The sequence below is a fragment of the Protopterus annectens genome, chromosome 14.part0, assembly GCF_019279795.1.
Source record: "Protopterus annectens isolate FY-2018-M chromosome 14.part0, PAN1.0, whole genome shotgun sequence".
In the NCBI taxonomy this organism is placed as follows: Eukaryota; Metazoa; Chordata; order Ceratodontiformes; family Protopteridae; genus Protopterus; species Protopterus annectens.
In genome coordinates this window covers 645,168,942-645,188,580 of record NC_056748.1, presented here as the reverse complement: position 1 = coordinate 645,188,580, position 19,639 = coordinate 645,168,942, and the positions used below count along the sequence as shown (strand labels likewise).

General features: G+C 35.4%; 1 protein-coding gene across 1 annotated transcript in view; it reads left to right on the top strand.

Annotated features, from left to right (window-relative positions):
• Window positions 1-1,851: 1,851 nt before the first annotated feature.
• ARID5B (AT-rich interaction domain 5B) overlaps window positions 1,852-19,639 on the top strand; it is a 707,673-nt gene continuing 689,885 nt past the window's right edge. The window contains exons 1-2 of the mRNA XM_044056388.1: window positions 1,852-2,219; window positions 2,506-2,760. Coding sequence (XP_043912323.1) covers window positions 2,199-2,219; window positions 2,506-2,760 — 276 coding nt within the window. The 5' untranslated portion in view covers window positions 1,852-2,198. The remainder of the gene's footprint in view (window positions 2,220-2,505; window positions 2,761-19,639) is intronic.

Here is a 19,639-nt window from a genome sequence, read left to right as displayed (position 1 = left end):
AAAACAAATTTACAGAGAAAACAAGAATTTCAGTTTTTAACAGTAAAAATAGGGTTTTAGAAACATGCAATTGATAATGCAATCAAGGCAGGGGTTAACAATTTGATTTGTGTAGGAGTGTTACACAATAGTAAACAGACTGAATTTACATATACAGCAATATACAAATTTAATTTACAAAGGAGTTATGAAAAACAGTATATTGTTATAAATGTAGAACGGATTTAGTTACATTATTTACAGGACAAGATAGGAGAGGTGGAGAGGTAGGGGGTTATGATAGTCTAAGGGTCTGAGAGAGAGAAAGCAGGTCAGGTTGTGAACAGACATCTAATCTAAGACTGACTTAAATACCCAGTCAACAGTTTCGTTAAACCACCTTCATTCCTGACATGAACTTTTTGATACACTCTTGAAATATGCATTCTTAATGCTACTCAATACTATTTAGTCAAGAGGAAACTACTCCATTAATAAAATGAGAAATCGCAAATTTAAGAAATTGATTCTTGATTGAAACAGCAGTGAACATATACTTTTGTCTCCACTTCATTGTCTTAATATTGTTCCATTTTAGGAGACAGTATTGCAGAAATTACAGCTGGTTATTTAACATGCTACTAAGTGTGTGTGTATATATATATATATATATATATATATATATATATATATATATATATATATATATATATATATATATATATATATATATATATATATACATGCCGGGGTGTGTGTGTGTGCGTGTGTGTGTGTGTGTGTGTGTGTGTGTGTGAGCGCGCGCACATATAGATGCACACATACACAAAAAGATCACGTTTCAGTTTTCCGTAGGTATTTTAGCTATTATTGTACAATTATGGCGTTAAGTGACCCCATCCAACTTGAGGAATTGTGTGTCTCTGTGTGTGTATGTGTGTGTGTTTTGCGCGTGGACCAACACATCTTTAGTTATACAGTAAGGGAGAAATAATACTTTTCCCTTAGCTTGCTTTTATTTCCTGCTTAATTGGCCCAGAGATTCTATCGTCCCTTTTCTTCTTAAATGTCTGATTGTTTATGTTTACACAGCTAGCTTGATGAAGACATTGTTCTCTACCAAGACTCAAGAACAATAAATCTAAACTTAAAAAAAAATCTGGCAGTTCTCACGGTGAGGATCATGTTTCAAGCGTTCAATGTCATATTTTATAGAGCCCTTATTTTTGAAAAACAGTATGCAACACTTTTGCAAAGTCAGCAGAATGTTGCGAGTCTATCTGAGTATTCTAGTGTATCATGCTTATACCTCAGAAACTCTAGTGTTGCGTCCTTGAAATAAAAATAAGCAGCGGTGGTCCAACTCTAAAATGAAATAATGATGACAAGCTCTGAATAGATAAGGTTTCACAATGTGCTGGACATTGTTCTTGATTACGTTAGCTAAATGAAATGGCTGGCTGTCTAATGTTGCCTCTTGTTTTCAGATCTCGTGATCTAGCTCGTCATATTTTTACGAATTGTTTGTAGAGTGATTAATAACTAATTTAAAATAAACGCATAACATGTAAGCTCAGTTTTCATCTAGATAACTATATTCCCATATTAGTGTGTTTATTTAATGTTCAGAATATTAGATTAAGGAGCAATACAACTGGCTATCAAATAAATGTACGTGTCTAATAAAAGCAATCTACAGAATTAGGAAGAAGAGCGCCCCTGAATCTCTGCAGGAAATGTTCTTTCTATTATACATATACACTCTGGTCCTGGAAGATAAGTATTTCGGTGGCGCTGTTTTCACTAGAACAAGAAAATACTGTCAGTATAAATGTTATCTTTTTTATCATTCTAGCCTTTTATCAGACTGTTTAACGAGTTACCATTTGCAGTACGGTATTTTGTATCGTCAAAAAAATACAATTAGTGATATTTATGGAAGCTTTCATGATATAATTCATGGTACATTGTGTTACTTTTTGAAATTGATTCTCATTATGGCTTTTCAACGCCACTATTTTAAAGCAGTAGAAGGAATATGACTACAAGAAACGCCACATAATATTATTATCCAATTTTGATACGTGGAATACCTAAATGATTTCAATAATCCGGCACTGTCAACAATGATTTGCTTTTCCCTGCCAGGACCCGTCACGCTCCATTCAAGCCCCCAACTTTGGCGAGAATGTTGAGTTGAAACGATTCAGAACGTCGAGATGGAGCCCAACTCACCCAAGGTACCCAGTTCTGTTCTCTCTCTTGCTTTCTCAGAACAGCTATTCACCGCAATCTCCCTGAAAAAAATAACAACTGCGGAAACATAGTCTGGTCGGCCCAATAATGGTGCCCTAATTCGCAAATGTAATTTATAATTCTGGAAACTTTTACAGCAAGTTGGAAATTGCATCGCTAAAACATGATCAGATCTGTTGTATATACATAAAAAGTTGCCCTCCTGAGAGATCTCTACAGTTTTGATTTAGCAATTCTTGTCTCCTAATTATCTTTTTCTTGTTTTCTTAGTGGGTCGGTTCTCCTTGTGGATTGCACGGTCCTTACATTTTCTACAAGGCTTTTCAGTACCAGCATGCAGGGAAACCAAGAATTTTGTCCCTTGGCGACTTTTTCTTTGTACGTTGTAAGCCAGAGGATCCTATATGCCTAGCGGAGCTTCAGTTGTTATGGGAAGAGAAGACAAGCAAGCAACTTTTATCCAGCTCCAAACTTTATTTTCTTCCTGAGCATACCCCCCAAGGCAGGACAATTGACCACGGAGAGGTAAGAGTAATAATAATATCCCAGCAACGCGTATGTGAAGATGAATATCTCCCATCACACAGAATATAAGTGGAATAGACAGAATGCTAGTAATGTTTTGTGTCCTACCTTTATCATTGACATGGCAGCTATTTAAGTAGGGCAGTACATTTCGCTTGTGTTTGCAAGACGTGAAACTGGTTATGTCTACTTGTGTCTAAATCCTTGTGTATGTATATATATATCTGTGTATCTATATCTATACATCTCGTTATATCTATAACGATATTTATCGAGCTAGGTATGTGTGTGTGTGTGTGTATGTATATATATATATATATATGTATATGTGTGTATATATATATGTATGTATATGTGTATATATATATATATATATATATATATAAGCTAGATAGATATAGATGTGTGTGTGTGCGTTTGTATAGACACACATATAGACATACGTATATCAAACTGCTGGTATGGCACAATTTGTTTTATCGGGTATTTTGGTTTATTGGCGTTTATGCCCTCACCCCCACCCCAAGGCAATTTCAGATCACATGTCTTTGCATGTTACTGGTATTGACAGCCTGAGGTAATAGCTTATTTTTGTGGATCTCAATAGTATTTGTTTAATAATGCAGTCTATTTGATATCGCAAAGAGGGCGGAAGTTACGAAATGGAGGCTGAATGAGATCAAAAGCTATTGAGCCAGAGAAGACGTAGTGAATAATGTGATAAGTGACAGGTAGTGCAATAATAAATTCAAATACTTGCATATTTGCTTGGGCGTTATTGAAAAACAATCTGCTTCTCACTGGCTCAGACACGTCCAGCATTATTACTACGCCTTAGTAAACGGAGAGAGCAGCTTACATTCTTATGGTTTTGCAGTATTAGTGTAATTTGATCTCTAAAATCGCGTCATAAACTTTATAGTTATTGTAAAAGTGCAAACCAGCAGTCAGACTGCGTACCCATTTCCCACGGCTGCACCACTGAGGTTTTGTGCAATAGTATATTTGTTTACAGTTTAACTTGAAACCGGTGAAGTTTTTTTTCTTCTGAAATCTTTTATGCAGATTGTTTTAACTCATACTCATCCCAAGATCTCAGTTTTGATTAAATGTAGTTGGAATTACAGACAGTAAAGCAGTGATACCACTAAGGTTTCTTAATCCAATGGACAAGAATTATCTGTAAGTGCCAGACTTTTCTTTTGAAGACAATTAGACAATTTTGCTATCTTATTCCACCTCCTACAAACAGAAAAATCCCACCTCTAAAACATTTCAGTTTAAATCATGCCTTGCCCCCCACCCCCTAAAAAAAAAAACAAGTTTCTGATGATTGGCCCCGAAATCCATTTTAAAAATGAATCTATTTTCACTGGGGTTGCTGTTAACATGATGTTGTTTTATTTTTATTAAGCAAAACATATACAGTAAACTCCAGTTGCTGGGAAATAACACTTTGTAGAACATTTTTTCACTGGAGTGCATCTGCCTGAAAATAATTTAATGACTACTAAATCCATGAAATCCACTCAAGTACATTTTTTAGACTTTAGTTTTCCAGGTGGCAAGCTCCACTGCCATGTTCCATGGGGGAGTGTGCAATCCCTGAACTAGCTATTTGCATATTACAATTCTTGGGCCACACAGCACCCAAACATATTCCGTAAGGTTGCATCATCTTCCATGTTGTTATTGGTGTAACAAGTAACACACCCACCTTTGGTGAAGAAGGCTGTGGGTTCTATTCCCACACCAGGTAGATCAGTTGATGACACTGCAGTGCAGCATAAGGGGGAATATTGCACGCTTGAGAGTGTCCTGATCTTTGGATGATATATTAAAGCAAGGCCTCATCTGCATAAGTTGGTGGTAGCTCCGGTGCCTGTAAAAGATATCATGGCACCTAGCAAAAATGGTAGGAAATTCCTCAGTGCAATGGTTAGATTTCTCCTAGTTGTAAAAATATCACCTCAGGTCTCCCCTGAAAAGAGGCACTGACTTCTCAACAAAGGATAAATAAATAAAAAGGTTACAATGTTTAAGTTGGGAAGCAACCTTTTAGCAAAAGGCAGATGTTATTTTCAACACATTTTACTTAGGTTAAAATTAATTATGGGAAATGTCACTGGCTCTGTTGTCACATGACTAGTCATAAACTGATGAAGGACTTAATTTATAGAGAGCGTAGTCAGATTGTGTCTTTTCCTGTGGTAATTATTTTCATTTTATTATAGTGAAATGGCCCTTGGTATGACGAGAGGTAATAGTTTATTTTGGCAAAAAATGCTGTTGTTTCATTTTCTTCTTTAAATAAATGCTAGTTTTAACTATTTAAATAGATGCAATAGTGGCATATCAGATTTATAAAGACTGAAGATTAGATTTCTGATTTTTTTTCTGGGGGCTGGTTGTGCAGAGATACACTTGGTTGGTTCATGAGTTTTCTACTTATGTGATTATTTTAAAACACATTTTAACTCATTGGTGGCATGCTGTAGCTTTTGCAACATAATTATTCTCTATACTGTCTTCCAAATAAAGCACTGTTTCTAAATTACTCAGACCAACAGTTTATGCATCATGATTTTTATAAGAAGGCGTTTATATAATGATGTACACACCCTCCACATGAAAGACTAACTTTTATTACTGTCCCCGTAGGCATTACTGTGATCTTGTATGACTGTGTACTTATCTTCTAGGGCCAAGTGTTTTGTTGTTTAGTTAATCATTAGCTTGAAAAATTATGTGTCTCATTCTACAATTTGCTGCAGAGAGTTTCATTTTGTTGTCAGACTTTATTATTACATTCTTAAATCAGATAAAGATAACTATGACACATCTTTAAACTGTTATAGTCACTATGTGCATTTTATACTAGTGTATTAAACTATGTGGTACCTTTTGAAATGTCTGTTTTACACTCCAGCTATCTGCTTTGCATCTCAGTGATGTAATTTCCCTTCTGTTCCACATAAGTCATTCATTAGCTCAGAAACAGCAGCAAGCAAGAAGTGATACTGTACTTAGCCAGCAGAGAGCTTACAGAAGATATTGTGTTAAACGCAGAAAAAAGGCAACATGACACTGTCATTAAAATATGCACTTAATTATTGCTCTCTTAACTTTTTATAATGCTCGAGCAGTTTCACATTGGTTGAGGCTTAATTTAGACTTCATCTGAAATCCTACAGCTGGTTTTAGCAGGAAAAAAAAGGCAGACTCAAAACTTTCTGAATGTTCCCTGGGGGAATGAAGTCAATTTACTAAAGATGGAAAAAAGCATTCATAACAGATGTACATGGACCCCTACTAAATGATTTACAGAGAAAATAGAATTCGTCCATTTTGTTATCATAGTCAAATCCATTCTTTAGATGTAAACAGCGTTAGGCTCTAAAATAATATTTTCCCTCATCCAAATTCAACTGAATAACATGTTATTTTTAAATGGTTGTTCTGATAACTTTACAAGGGATTCCGAATGCTTACTAATGAGAGAACTTTTATTTAGTTAGACTTGTATAAACTAAGTATGTGTAATATTGTGTGTGTGTGTGTGTGTGTGTGTGTGTGTGTGTGTGTGTGTGTGTGTGTGTGTGTGTGTGTGTGTGTGTATTTGGAAGATCACCATCCTTTGTTAAGAAAATATTTAAAAAATGTTTTTACCACACTAACGCACATACCTCATAAATATTTGTTTTCTCTGTAGCTGTAAGAATATCAATGGTTATTGGTAGTTTATAGAATCGATTAATGGAAGAAACAAGCTGTGGCATGTATTTATTTTTACAAACGCAGTGTTTGTGAAATGAGATACAAAGAACAGACAGACAGAGGAGACAATCAGTTGTAAGGAAACCCTAAAGTTCAGCTTTTGTTCACTGAGGTCCATACCTGCATCACTTAAAATCAGAGTGATGTTTATTTGTAATGTGTTTATTGGAAGAGACATTCTGAGCTGCATTGTTCTCAGGTTAGTGCGGTATGACCAGAAGGATGAGAGGGACGATTGAATTTCATGAAGAGTGAAACAGACAAAACTGAAAGTCAAGTGATAAAACAGGCTTCTTTAAAGAATGTTTGAATAAAGGGAGTAATTATAATATTTATTTTCTCTGAATCTGTGCATCCTTAGAGTTGGTACATTTTAGCAGCAAGGTGTGTGATATGTGCTCCTTGCAAATATTCTTTAGCGCATTTTTAGGATTTTTGTAAAACCTTTACCTTACATTGGGTTTTGACTGTGTGTGCCTTTCATTTGACATTTGCTGATTCCTCCTGCAAGCAGAGAGCATGCAAGCTCTGCAGATCTTGTAGGGTCTACTATGAATAATCACCTCTCATTTAATCAACACAAGATTATTTGAATCCAAAACATCTAAAACCTTGCAAAATCACTAGTCAAAACAGCCATATTTCCAAGTTTGGAAAACACAAAAAACATTTTTTCCCCCAGGGACAAGCTGTCTTATACTCCACAAGCAGGGGAAAGCCCATCCCAAAGCACAGCTATAGTAATGTATGTATATATATATATATATATATATATATATATATATATATATATATATATATATATATATATATACTCATAAATTAACTCTGAGATTGCACAAACGCAGAGAAGCAGCAGGAGAAAGTGATAAAAATGCAACATTTAACCATTTTCCTCTTCCGAGAGTCTAACCATTGTGACAGGACATTGCAGATCTTTTAGTGTCTGACATTTTGAACGTAAGTCAACTATCCAGTCTTGAACAGTATGGTTCCTGAACATTTAACATGGTACATACATGTATCATCAACAGGAAAGGCTAGAATGCTTTAGGTCCCAAGTTTCAAATATATACTTAAAGGGCCATTTTGCTTGGAAACTGAAAAATCTCTCTCTCTCTCTCTCTCTATATATATATATATATATATATACATACATATATATATATATATATATATATATATATATATATATATATATGGGTCTAGGACCATTCATTGAAAGCACATTTCACTGAAACTCAAATGACTGCACAAATCACTGAAAACACAGTTCACTGAAAACTCAATTCACTGAAACACATTTCACTGAAAGTTATATATGGCCTTTTCCATACTGTAGTGCAACCCTGGAGTTAATATATATAGTAAGGGGTGTGTGGGGGGCACCCCTCACATTGGGGTGTGTGGGGGGCATAGCCCCCCACATAGTTTGGATATATATTACATTTAGAAAAGAGTAATTTATTGAAATTGCAAGTATCCATGGGTATAATTTAAAATATTTAAAATAGGTGGGGGTGATGCCCCCACATCCCCCCTTACTATAGATTCTAACTCCAGGGTCACACTAAAGTGGGGAAAAGGCCATATATAACTTTCAGTGAGATGTGTTTCAGTGAATTGAGCTTTCAGTGAATTGTGCACATTGAAATGTGTTTCAGTGAAAATGTGCTTTCAGTGAATAGTCCTAGACCCATATATACATGTGTGTGAACATACTTCGAGATATCAAATACATAAAAACAAAATAGATCAGAAAAGAATCAAAACACAAAACAATGAAACAAGCCCCCCCCCCAAAAAAAAACTCATGTCTTTTGCTGGGAAAAGCACTCCTGCATCCATTCCGCCTGCTAATTATATATAATGTGTATGTGTGTATCTATCTGTAAATAAATATGTATATATATATATATATATATATATATGTATATATATATATATATGTGTGTGTATATATATATATATATATATATATATATATATATATGTGTGTGTGTATATATATATATATATATATATATATTTATATATATATATATATATTTATATATATATATATATATATATATATATATATATATATATATATATATGTATATGTATATGGGTCTACTTCATTTCAGTGAAAGCTCACTTCACTGAAAACTTATTTGACTGAAACTCATTTCGTTGAAAGTTATATATGGCCTTTTCCCCACTGTATTGCAATCCTGGAGTTAGTATAAAGTAAGGGGGGTGTGGGGGCACAGCCCCCACCTATTTTAAATGTTTTAAACCATAGACACGGATACTTACAAGTCCAATGAATAACTCTTTCCAGAAGACAGTATATAACCAAACTTACCCCCCTTACTTTATATAGTAAATGAAGGATCGCACTTCAGTGGGGAAAAGGCCATATATAACTTTCAACAAAATGAGTTTCAGTCAAATGAGTTTTCACTGAAGTGAGCTTTCAGTGAATTGTGTGCAGGCAACTGAGTTTCAGTGAAATGAGCTTTCAGTGAAATGAAGTAGACCCATATATATATATATATATATATATATATATATATATATATATAGAAAGAGAGAGAGAGAGAGAAAGAGAGAGAAAAATAGATATACATACATAGACAGTGACATAAACACATATATGTATATGTGTGTATATATGTATATATTTATATGTATATATATATATATATATATATATATATATATATATATACGTGTAAAAACATTATATACAGATAATGTGTCAGCTACTGTGAATAATTTTATTTCTGAGGTTTGATGTTGTTTGTAGAAGCGATTTTCCCATCTTGGCAGGTTAAATGTGGATACTGAATGTGGCAGTCATTAGTCTGTCCTGCTTTGCAACTGTTAATGTACAACTAATATGTCATTGTATAAAGTGCATGGAATTTGTTTTGTGTTTATTGTAATTACTGATCTGAGCTGTTCCCCCTCGCAGATGTAGTATTGACTAATCATTCTCATTGTAGTCTAAAGTGTAGACAGTTGAAAGCATTCAGGACCTTTGAGAAAGAAGAATAAATGTCCAAGAGGGCAGAACTGAAAATTAAAGTGAGGAAAGAGTTTGTGGCAGACTGTATCAGATGGAATAGTAAAATGCAGTGCCTTACTTTGCACAGTAGTTTCCAACATGGTTATTCTCATAAATACTGCCGGAAGTGTAGGAATGAGTGGACCCATCCGTTGATCAGGCTTGCAGAGATTCAGAGGGCCCACAAAGTATGCAGCGTTCTGATTGTTTGAGACCCCCATACTAGCTTCACTATAACAGAAAACCACTGAGTAAAAAATGCTTAACTGTAACAGAAAACCACTAAATCAAAAATGCATCACAGAAATATAAATCAGTCACCAGAAAGAAAAAGACTTCTTTTCTAAGTTCAGTGGTGTACCAGTGGTTTTCCCAAGAGCAAATATGTCCTCCATTAATAGGGTCATGCCTTACAGTGAAATTGGTGATCCAGAATTCACCAGTAGTTCCTGAACTGTTGTATATTATTGTCAGATAATTTTTAATTTCCATATAATGACATCTTTCTTGGCAGAAATCCTTGAATTGGGCTTTGTGTTTCACAGTGGCATAAAACATTGATGGCATTACAATTCTGTTCATTATTCTACTGGTTTCCTGCATAGCTATAGACTGGGCTGATGTTTGCAAGCAGATTCAAAGAGTACAGTTTTCATCTAAGCTCATTGTCTGCCAGTGTGAGCTAAAGGTAAAGATTCATGAAAAGAACAGATTATGCTATTCTATGTTTAACTAGAGGATTAGCAGAATTAGTTACTGTTTTTGTTTGGTTGCACCATCTGTCAGATTTTGTTATTGTTTTTGGTAATTCATCACTGTTAATATACTGTACTGCCCACAAACTGGTTTCTTCATTTGCCATGCTATGACTGTTGCCTGTTTTATTTTTCTATGGCTCCAGTCAATATTTGACTCTTATCATTAGTCTTCAAGATAAGTGCTCTGTCATGCCTAACACATAAATAAACCACATTTTTTCCATCACTTATTTTGTGTTTTATCATATTAAGGTTTTATTGTATGATTAGTAAGTACTTTTTAATAAATAAAAGTGAACTGGGATTACTGGGACTGAGTCCGTGCAAAGATTCTGGTGGGCTTGACTGATGCAAAGTGACATAGATTTGATTGGTATCTTTTAACAATTTATGTGTTTATGTTTATAAGTGTGTGCGTGTGTGCATGTGTGCGTGTGTGTGTGTGTGTGTGTGTGTGTGTGTGTGTGTGTGTGTGTGTGTGTGTGAATGTAGTATATATTTACTTTTTTTGTTTGTTTCCATTCACTTTAGTGGTTATGGTTTGTGCTCCTTTTTTCTGTGTAGGTATACAAATGTAGCAGTGTTCTTTTTTTGACTGGCAGGTATGTGGTGATAACATACTACCCAAGGTCAGCTTTCATTTCCAGTCTGTCTCAGTTTATGGTGAAAGAGACTGAAAGCAAAAGTTGACTTAAGGACAATAACGCAGTATTTATTTTTTGCTTTTCCTTTTTTCTTTGTCCCCACTGCAGTCCTTTGGCATCAGCTACATTCAGAACCCCTCCTCATGTATTGGTTCCACATTCCCCCACACCTGTCTGATTTACCTCTTGCACCAGGGATCCCTATGGGGAAATCCTTAGTATAAGTAGTCAGGGGAAGCATGTAGAGAAGAGATTATGGCTCACTATTACAGCTCCACGATATTGTGGTGTGCCTTAACGACTGTCCCTTCCTAATTTGCAGTGTGCATTTCATATGCACACACCTCTCGAGTAGCATCATTCGTTTCCAAAAATTACTCCCTATCTTTCGTTGTAAACCCCACTGTCTCCTGTATATATAGCTATGCTGGCAAAAAGCTGTTTCACCCTATTCCACCAGATCCTCTAGGATTAGAAGACAATATTTTACTGACAAATATTTATCGGTGTTATTTTTATATTTGTTGGCATTTTCCTTGCCATAGAACTTTATTTTTCTCCACGTTTTGTAACAGTGTTGTATTTCATTTGATTTTTAATGTGATTTTTTTTTTAAAACTTATTTTCTTACTTTCTAATTATCTGTTTTTTTCATTTTTAAGAATAATATTTATTCACGTTTCTTATCATTTGTATTTTTAGTGACTAACTTATGGGTTTAAGTTGGTTTATGTGAGGCATACAGAGTTTCATGCTGCTGGGGTATATTTTAATTTTTTTGTTTGCCTGATTAGTATTTTTTTGCCATTGAACTGAAATGAAGAGCTTATGCATTGGTTTGCATTTTTTATTTGTGGTCTGATTTAGGGATAGTGTAATGGGTGCAGGGTAGTTTCCTCTGCAGTGCTGGACATACCATATACAAATGGTGACTAAGAGAATCTAAGTTAGGATTATAATATAAAGCTTTGCAGTAGCTCATGATTTAATATATTTGTAAATTTTTCTGAAAATTGTTTGATGTTTCTTGGCAATTTGCCAATTTGAAATGTTTAGGGCGTACATTTCTAGCATGCTGTCCATAGATCCCCATGTTTAGAACAGTTCTACCATCATTTCACCATTTCATTATGGAAGCTGAATTTTCATACAAACTGCCAAATTTTCACATAGCAATTGCAGAATGACTTTTTTATGAAATAGTACAGTGACTACATCATAGTTATTAGGCAGTACTACAGAATGAGAATGTTGAACATGTTAATTATTTACAATTGCCCAACCGTTATATTAGTATATTTAATGTCTTAAATAACATTATAACTTTAGCAGTTTCTGAAATTTTGATGTAAAAACTACAAGATACCAGTTTCATACACAACATCCTGTATGTGTCAGCAATCATATTTAAAATACAGACAGAAATGGAGTGTAATGTTATGTAAACCTTTATATGACCTAAACTAGTTAGTTTAAATTTTGATATATAATAAAATTATAAATGCTCATTATGTAAGTGATCAAAGCACTTGGGTGTGTATGTGCTATTACCATACACAGACTGGACTCACACCCTTTGGGCTTCACAGTCCATAGATATGTAGTAATACCATAACATGTGTGATCCCTTAAGCTTTAATGCTATTTTTCACCAGAATCTAGATATCAGTAGTCATCTAGCCATCTATTTGTCTGTATATTTGGTATTGGTGAAAATAATCAAAAGTCCTTAATGTCGACCTCTGTTTTGTTGACAGTCTTTGGTTGACAAAACAGATGGCCAACAGGTGATCATGATCAAAATTCCCTGAGGTTGGGGAAATATGCCCTTTCCCCAGAGATTGTGTATTCTTGTAACTGGAATAAATAAATTAATGAATAAATAATTAGCAGGGGATGTGGGAGTGTGCCCCCCCCATGCTTCTCCCCTAGAAACACCATGTTTTTAACTTTGCTTTCTCTGAGATTAACCTTAGGAGCTTACACAGACGTGTGTCAACGTTGTATTGTTGATGTTAAATTGTCGATGTTAGCAGTGCACCATTGACATTTGGTACAGTAGATCTGTTTAAGTAGGTCCAATTGTCTGTCTGTCTATCTATTTGTCTATCTATTTAGCTGCCGCTCTGTCTCTCTGTTTTTCTGTCTGTCAGTGGATATGTATATAGTTTCTCTTCCATTACTCAAGACTAATTTACTTAGAGTTTATTAGTTCAGGCAGGGATGCTCAATGACATATTTGTTCAATGGCATGTTTTCACGTTTTGCTCACTACATGTTATAATGATGTTCATTGGATTGCATGTTGGTATATTACTGATTTTCCAAGCTTGCTGTGTCTCAGAGAAAAAGTATATCTTTTTTATTTTTATCTTTACTTAATTGCTCTTTCTCAAAATTTCAGTAATCTAGGAGGGAGAGTAATAAAGAGAAATATGAAAGGTGCATGCCAGCTTACTTCCTAGAAAACATTTGTTTTAATTTACAGGTGGTGTGTTTGTATGGAGATGTATTCCTTTATGAGCAATGGCTGTGCACTGGTTTGCATTCTTTTTGCACTGAGGTAAAAGAGTTTGCATGTCAGGGGGTTGAGAGGCTGTGTAGCACAGACACATCATTGAAGGTATATATACTGCATGTATGAAAATTTTTATTTTCTGTGCAGAACAGCCAGGAAGTAAATACTCACAGGATGCCAAGTGTGAAAGGGCCTTATTGTGGTACTGTTTTACATCTCTGCATGATTATTTTTCTTGCAGTTTTTAAGCTTTCCATTTTAGCTATCATTGCATATGTCACTATTATGAATTATGTTGCTATATGTGTTTTATTGTAACTGTGTCTTTTGTGAATGGGATTTTTTTATATTGGTTAATAAACTGAGTGCGGACAATGAAACTCATGGCAAAATGACCATATGTTGTATTTTGCTACATAACGTGTAAAAGCAAAACAAAGGATATGTACAATGATAAAGATGCGATTTAAAAAATGTGTTAGTTATTTTTTAACACAAGTTGTCAAAGTGTTAAATCTGCATTTGTGTACTGGTGAAAATATAAGCTTCATTATTTGTATTCAATCTTTGATCAGTTAAGCCAATTAGGAAGTGATAAGTCTTTTCAGATGTGACCCGAAAACAGAAAGTATTGATCAGAGTCACACAGACTTCAAGCCAAGGCTTAGGTGGTTCATCTCCGAACTACAAGATGAAGCACATTAACTGCTCAAAGCCAATGACTGGGATTTCTGTACAAGTGTTGCATACCTCCACAGTGCTAAGTTTTGAGGGTGAACACTGTGCAAAGAGCTGCATAGCTAATCAGATGTGTATTAGGCATTAAACTGTGCTGGCAGAATGACAGAAGGACTACATAAATAAAGAGAGAAGAGTAGTGATAACAGGAGAAGCAGCACTAAGCTGCCTAGTTGCTCAAGCAGCACTACAGTAGTGTGCATAACCAACTTTATAAACATCACAAGGAAGGTAGGCTATTGCTCCCAAATCAGTGCTCACTCGCATGGGCAATCACTAGACTGCCTAGTTGCTCAAGCAGCACTACAGTAGTGCGCATAACCGACTTTATAAACATCACAAGGAAGGTAGGCTAGTGCTCACTCGCATGGGCAATCAGTAGACTGCCTAGTTGCTCAACCAGCACTACAGTAGTGTGCATAACCGATTTTATAAACATCACAAGGAAGGTAGGCTAGTGCTCCCAAATCAGTGCTCACTCGCATGGGCAATCACTAGACTGCCTAGTTGCTCAAGCAGCACTACAGTAGTGTGCATAACCGACTTTATAAACATCACAAGGAAGGTAGGCTAGTGCTCCCAAATCAGTGCTCACTTGCATGGGCAATCACTAGACTGCCTAGTTGCTCAAGCAGCACAACAGTAGTGTCCATAACTGACTTTATAAACATCACAAGGAAGGTAGCCTAGTGCTCACAAATCAGTGCTCACTCGCATGGGCAATCACTAGACTGCCTAGTTGCTCAAGCAGCACTACAGTAGTGTGCATAACCAACTTTATAAACATCACAAGGAAGGTAGGCTAGTGCACCCAAATCAGTGCTCACTCGCATGGGCAATCACTAGACTGCCTAGTTGCTCAAGCAGCGCTACAGTAGTGTGCATAACCTACTTTATAAACATCACAAGGAAGGTAGGCTAGTGCTCCCAAATCAGTGCTCACTCACACAGGCAATGCAGTGCCACATAGCTGCAGCTTATGTTTATCTAACACAAAAGGAAAGCATAGTGGCCCATTAGACAGGACACTGTGGAGTTACACAGAAAAGTATCAGCCCTGTTTATCATGTAAAAGAGAAGGAAATAGGTTAGTTATGAAATTAGAAAAGAAAAGAACAGCAAGTATAAGGTAAAAGACAAGGGTAACCATGATGTGTGAAACGTGGAGGGTTTTTTTATGAGAGAACGAGCCTGTATATCTACTTTAGTAGATCGAATGTCCAGATAACCGGAATGCTATTTGTCAAAATGAGAAGGCTGCAAGTTTAGAGTAACAAAATTACACCATATTGAAACTTGTAGGAACAAAGTACCTACTACGCATGTTCGAGAACACTCAGACTTTCTGAATGGAGCTCACAGAGCAAAGATAATAGTTGCTCCATTTAAACACTTGAGTAAAATTAAAGTCTACCACTTTCAACAACCCCCATGTTGGGGTCTGCACCCCTCCGCCCCGCTAATTATATATACCAACTCTGAGATTGCACTACAGTGGAGAAAATTATAAGTTTTCAATCCCCACTGCAATGCAATTTCATTTGGAAATGTTGAAAATATGAACCCAGCCTAAATCATCTTGGTAAATAGCCAGGTGTATTAATTGGTCTGTATTTGATTCTAAAGGCAAATGTTATTTCTGTATAAAATGATCCCTATTTGATTCTAACGACACCTAAATGTGTTTTTTTAATTACAAGACAGAAATTACATTTTTAGTAAATTTTGCATGAAAACAAAAATAAAAAAATTCAATAGCAATGATGACAAAGAAGAAAATACTTTTTTTCAATCAGTCTTACCATATTGCAGTGTATGCTGAAGTCACCTGTCCTTTTCTGCACTACTTCTGTTTTGGTATTGTCTGTGTTTATTCCTGTATGGTTACTTTTATATTGTTGATTTACTCTTAACAGTCTGCTGAGGTGTTTACGTTTGGGTCATCAAAAAGTACTGGTCTCTGTTATTTTTAGAAACTGTTTATGTAAGATAATACTCCAGCATATACTTTTTTCAGTTTTTCTTTGTATAAGGTACACATGGTATTGTTTTGTAGTTCATTTATTCTTGTTCAAGGGATAGTCTCTTTAGAAGACTATGCGGCTACATCTGCTGAAACTTACTTGTTTGTTTCAGACCTCTTCAACATTTAAGTGGCATATGGAATTGAAAAGCACATCAGTGATTCTTTGCCAAGTAGAATAGCACATGTTACAGAGATCAAAAGTGCTAGCCTGGCTGTTTCTGTTTATATTTTTGGTGCAGTGTGTCTCTAGAGTTTACTTGGAAGTGGGAGTTCATCCATGTCACATTAAAGCTACAAGTTGCGCCATTATTAAAAAGTTTGCTTGGAAAACTCCTTGAGTAACACATGCTGTCCAAGGAACGCAGAGCACTGGTTTGTAGTGTACTTTTTCTTTCTGGAATTTTCAGTATGTAAAGTATATTTGCAACAGACACAGAAACACTAATCTTTAGACTGTTGCTGCAATTACAGAACTTCGTAAGTGCTCCAGGGAGACTAATAATATCAAATATGGATTGTCTGGCTCGAGAAAGAGGCATACATTTACCGTTTTGCATTGTGATATTCTACTTAGCACAGAGCAAGAAGACCTTGTGCATCCAGACTTGTCTGCTCTCTGTAGGACATAATGTATTCAAATTGGCCCTTTTAATTAAATAGGAGATTTGCAGTTGATGGGCCTTTTTGCAACAAAGCTCATCTGTGGCATACTATATAAAATGGTGTGCCATTTAATAATAGTGGCTAATAGTACCCTTTCTACTCCCCTAATTAAATAAGCATGGGTATTCATAAGCTTTGAGCTCGCTGTATTTATATTTTGATACTTACTTAAAAATCCTGGATTCTATACTGCATTAAGCCATGTCATATACTGTAAATGGAATAATTGAAAATCTTTATGGGAGTTAGCTTTTTTTACCATACTTGTAAGCCAGATTTAATATGCAGTTTTTCTAGGACTTACATCACAGCTGGCAATTTAAGAATGCCCTATAGATTAATAGATTCCATTAGATGTTTTGACTCCCGAATACTAACGTGGGAAAATACAAATGTGGCTAGTTGTTAAAAATGTTTAAATTATGAAAAGAAAAAGAAAGCTTGAAACATTGCAAATCTTTATTCATAAAAAAACTAAAACCGCCCACTGATGCTAATAGCTAATTTAGTGAGACAAAAGCCAGACTGAGCTAGAAGGTAACAGAGGAGTATGATCAGGTTGGCGGTCGTTAAGGAGTGGAAACAAAGCCATTTCTTGCCAGTACTCCTGCTGTTTTCTGGTCAAAGCTGTCTACTTTTAGTGCAGACTCAATGTTAACAGTGCCTAGGTGTGGGTGCTTAACAATACTCCTCTAAGTGTTGTTAAGGTCGGGTCTCACACTATAGTAGCGCTTAACCAGAGTATTATTTAACTGTTTTTTGAGTGTAATCACTGCATTGCATGTAATAAAATGTACTTATTAACTGGACACTGATAAAAGCACATACTCACAGTTTTTGCAGATATGCTGGCACATGCATAACAGTTTTACCTCATCTTCTATTTCAACATTTAAAATCACGCGTGTATAGCTTTCATCTCTTTATTTGTTCTCCTTATGAGTCATCCTCATGTAAATATTGTTCTCTGATGAGCATATTCAGACTGTGTTTAACTGCATTTCCTTGATTATTAACATAACAATTTTAATACTTGTTAGGTATTGGTTTTCTGTGCCTCTGTCTTGCCTCTATTCATTGTATCAGTATTGTTCTTGTGCTCAATGACTCTGTTCTCGTCCAGTCTGTTTTACAAACCCTATTATTATTTTATTTGTTTAAATGCTAATACTTTATTTATTTTCCTTTTTTTAAAAATATTTTATGCAGTCAATCTGTCACACCTTTGTATACCTCTCATATTATGCATTATTTCGTTTTTCCATTGAACTTTCTTTTCCTTCTAGCCCTTCAAGGACTTTTAAACAAGTCATTACCTACTGGACTGCCTCCGCATAGTAAATTGCCCCCTGGCCTGCTTTCCAATTCTTGGTCTTGTTCCTGTTACAGGAATCATCATCTTCTTTTGGCTGTTCCCGTTAGGGGTCGCCACAGCGGATCATCTCTTTCCATTTCTTCCTATTCTCTGCATCTTGCTCTGTCACACCAACCACCTGCATGTCCTCTCTCACCACATCCATAAACCTTATCTTAGGCCTTCGTCTTTTCCTGTTACTTGGTAGCTTCATCCTTAGCATCTTTTTCCCAATATATTCAGCATCCCTCCTAAGCACATGTCCAAACCAATGTAATCTTGCCTCTCTGGCTTTGTCTCCAAACCTTACAGGAAGAGTCTTTGTTATTTATTTTATTATTGTGTTTAATTTAAGTGTTGGTATGGTTCTGTATACATTATATGGCAATCTTTTTGGTTATTGTAATTGAAGCTGTGTCTTTAAGCTGAAATCCCATGTTTGGTAACATCTGTGAGGTTATATGATGTATTTACTATTTAAACTGAGGAGTTTTATGTTTTTTGTATCTGAAGAAGTTTTATGAACTGTAAAATGAAAGCACTAATATTTATTAAAAGCAATGACTTTAAGTTTTTTTTTTTTTTTTTTTTTTTTTTTTTGAAGCTCTGTCTTTTTGCCTGGTTTTGTGGATTTCACAGTTTGTATTTACTTGTTGGTGAATTTTTTAGTGGGAAAGAGAACCTTTTTTCACAGATTCAAGACTCCTAGTCTTTCTGGAATCATATCAGTAATCGGTTAAATAAAAGTGTCTGCTGAAGTGTACAGCTATCTTGACAGTACATGAAAGTGGCTCTTTATTCACAAGAATTAAAAAAAAATACCAGTGGTAGCCTTTCTGCAGACCAACTTCTAAAACAGGAGGTACTTCCACCTTTTTGTTTCATTGCTGTGTGCACCTATCTGTTTAAAAATATCTTAAAGGTAAAATATGTGATCCCCTTGACTCCCCCCTCCCCCCGGCTTATTCATTTCTTAGTAGGCTTCCTAGCAAAATATGAACAGATGCTGATGATCTGTACTTTGTTTAAGAGAAAAGTAGCAAATGTGTGGAATGAGAGTATTGTGAATGATGCAAGAAAAGTGAGTACTGCAAATCTATTTGTAGTCTTAGCTCTCCACCCAGTTTCATTTTCATCAAGCAGGTGTCTTCACCTTTATGGGACCTTTGCATATACATGCCATAGATTGTTTTCAGGACATGCTGTAGACATTGCCTTTGTGAATCTAATAGACCACATCCGTATCTGATGAACAATGGCAGCATACCAGGTCTATTAGTTGTAGGGAGAACAGAGGTATTGGTATAGTAAACTACTTTGCACTTTTAAACAGACTTGCTAATGAA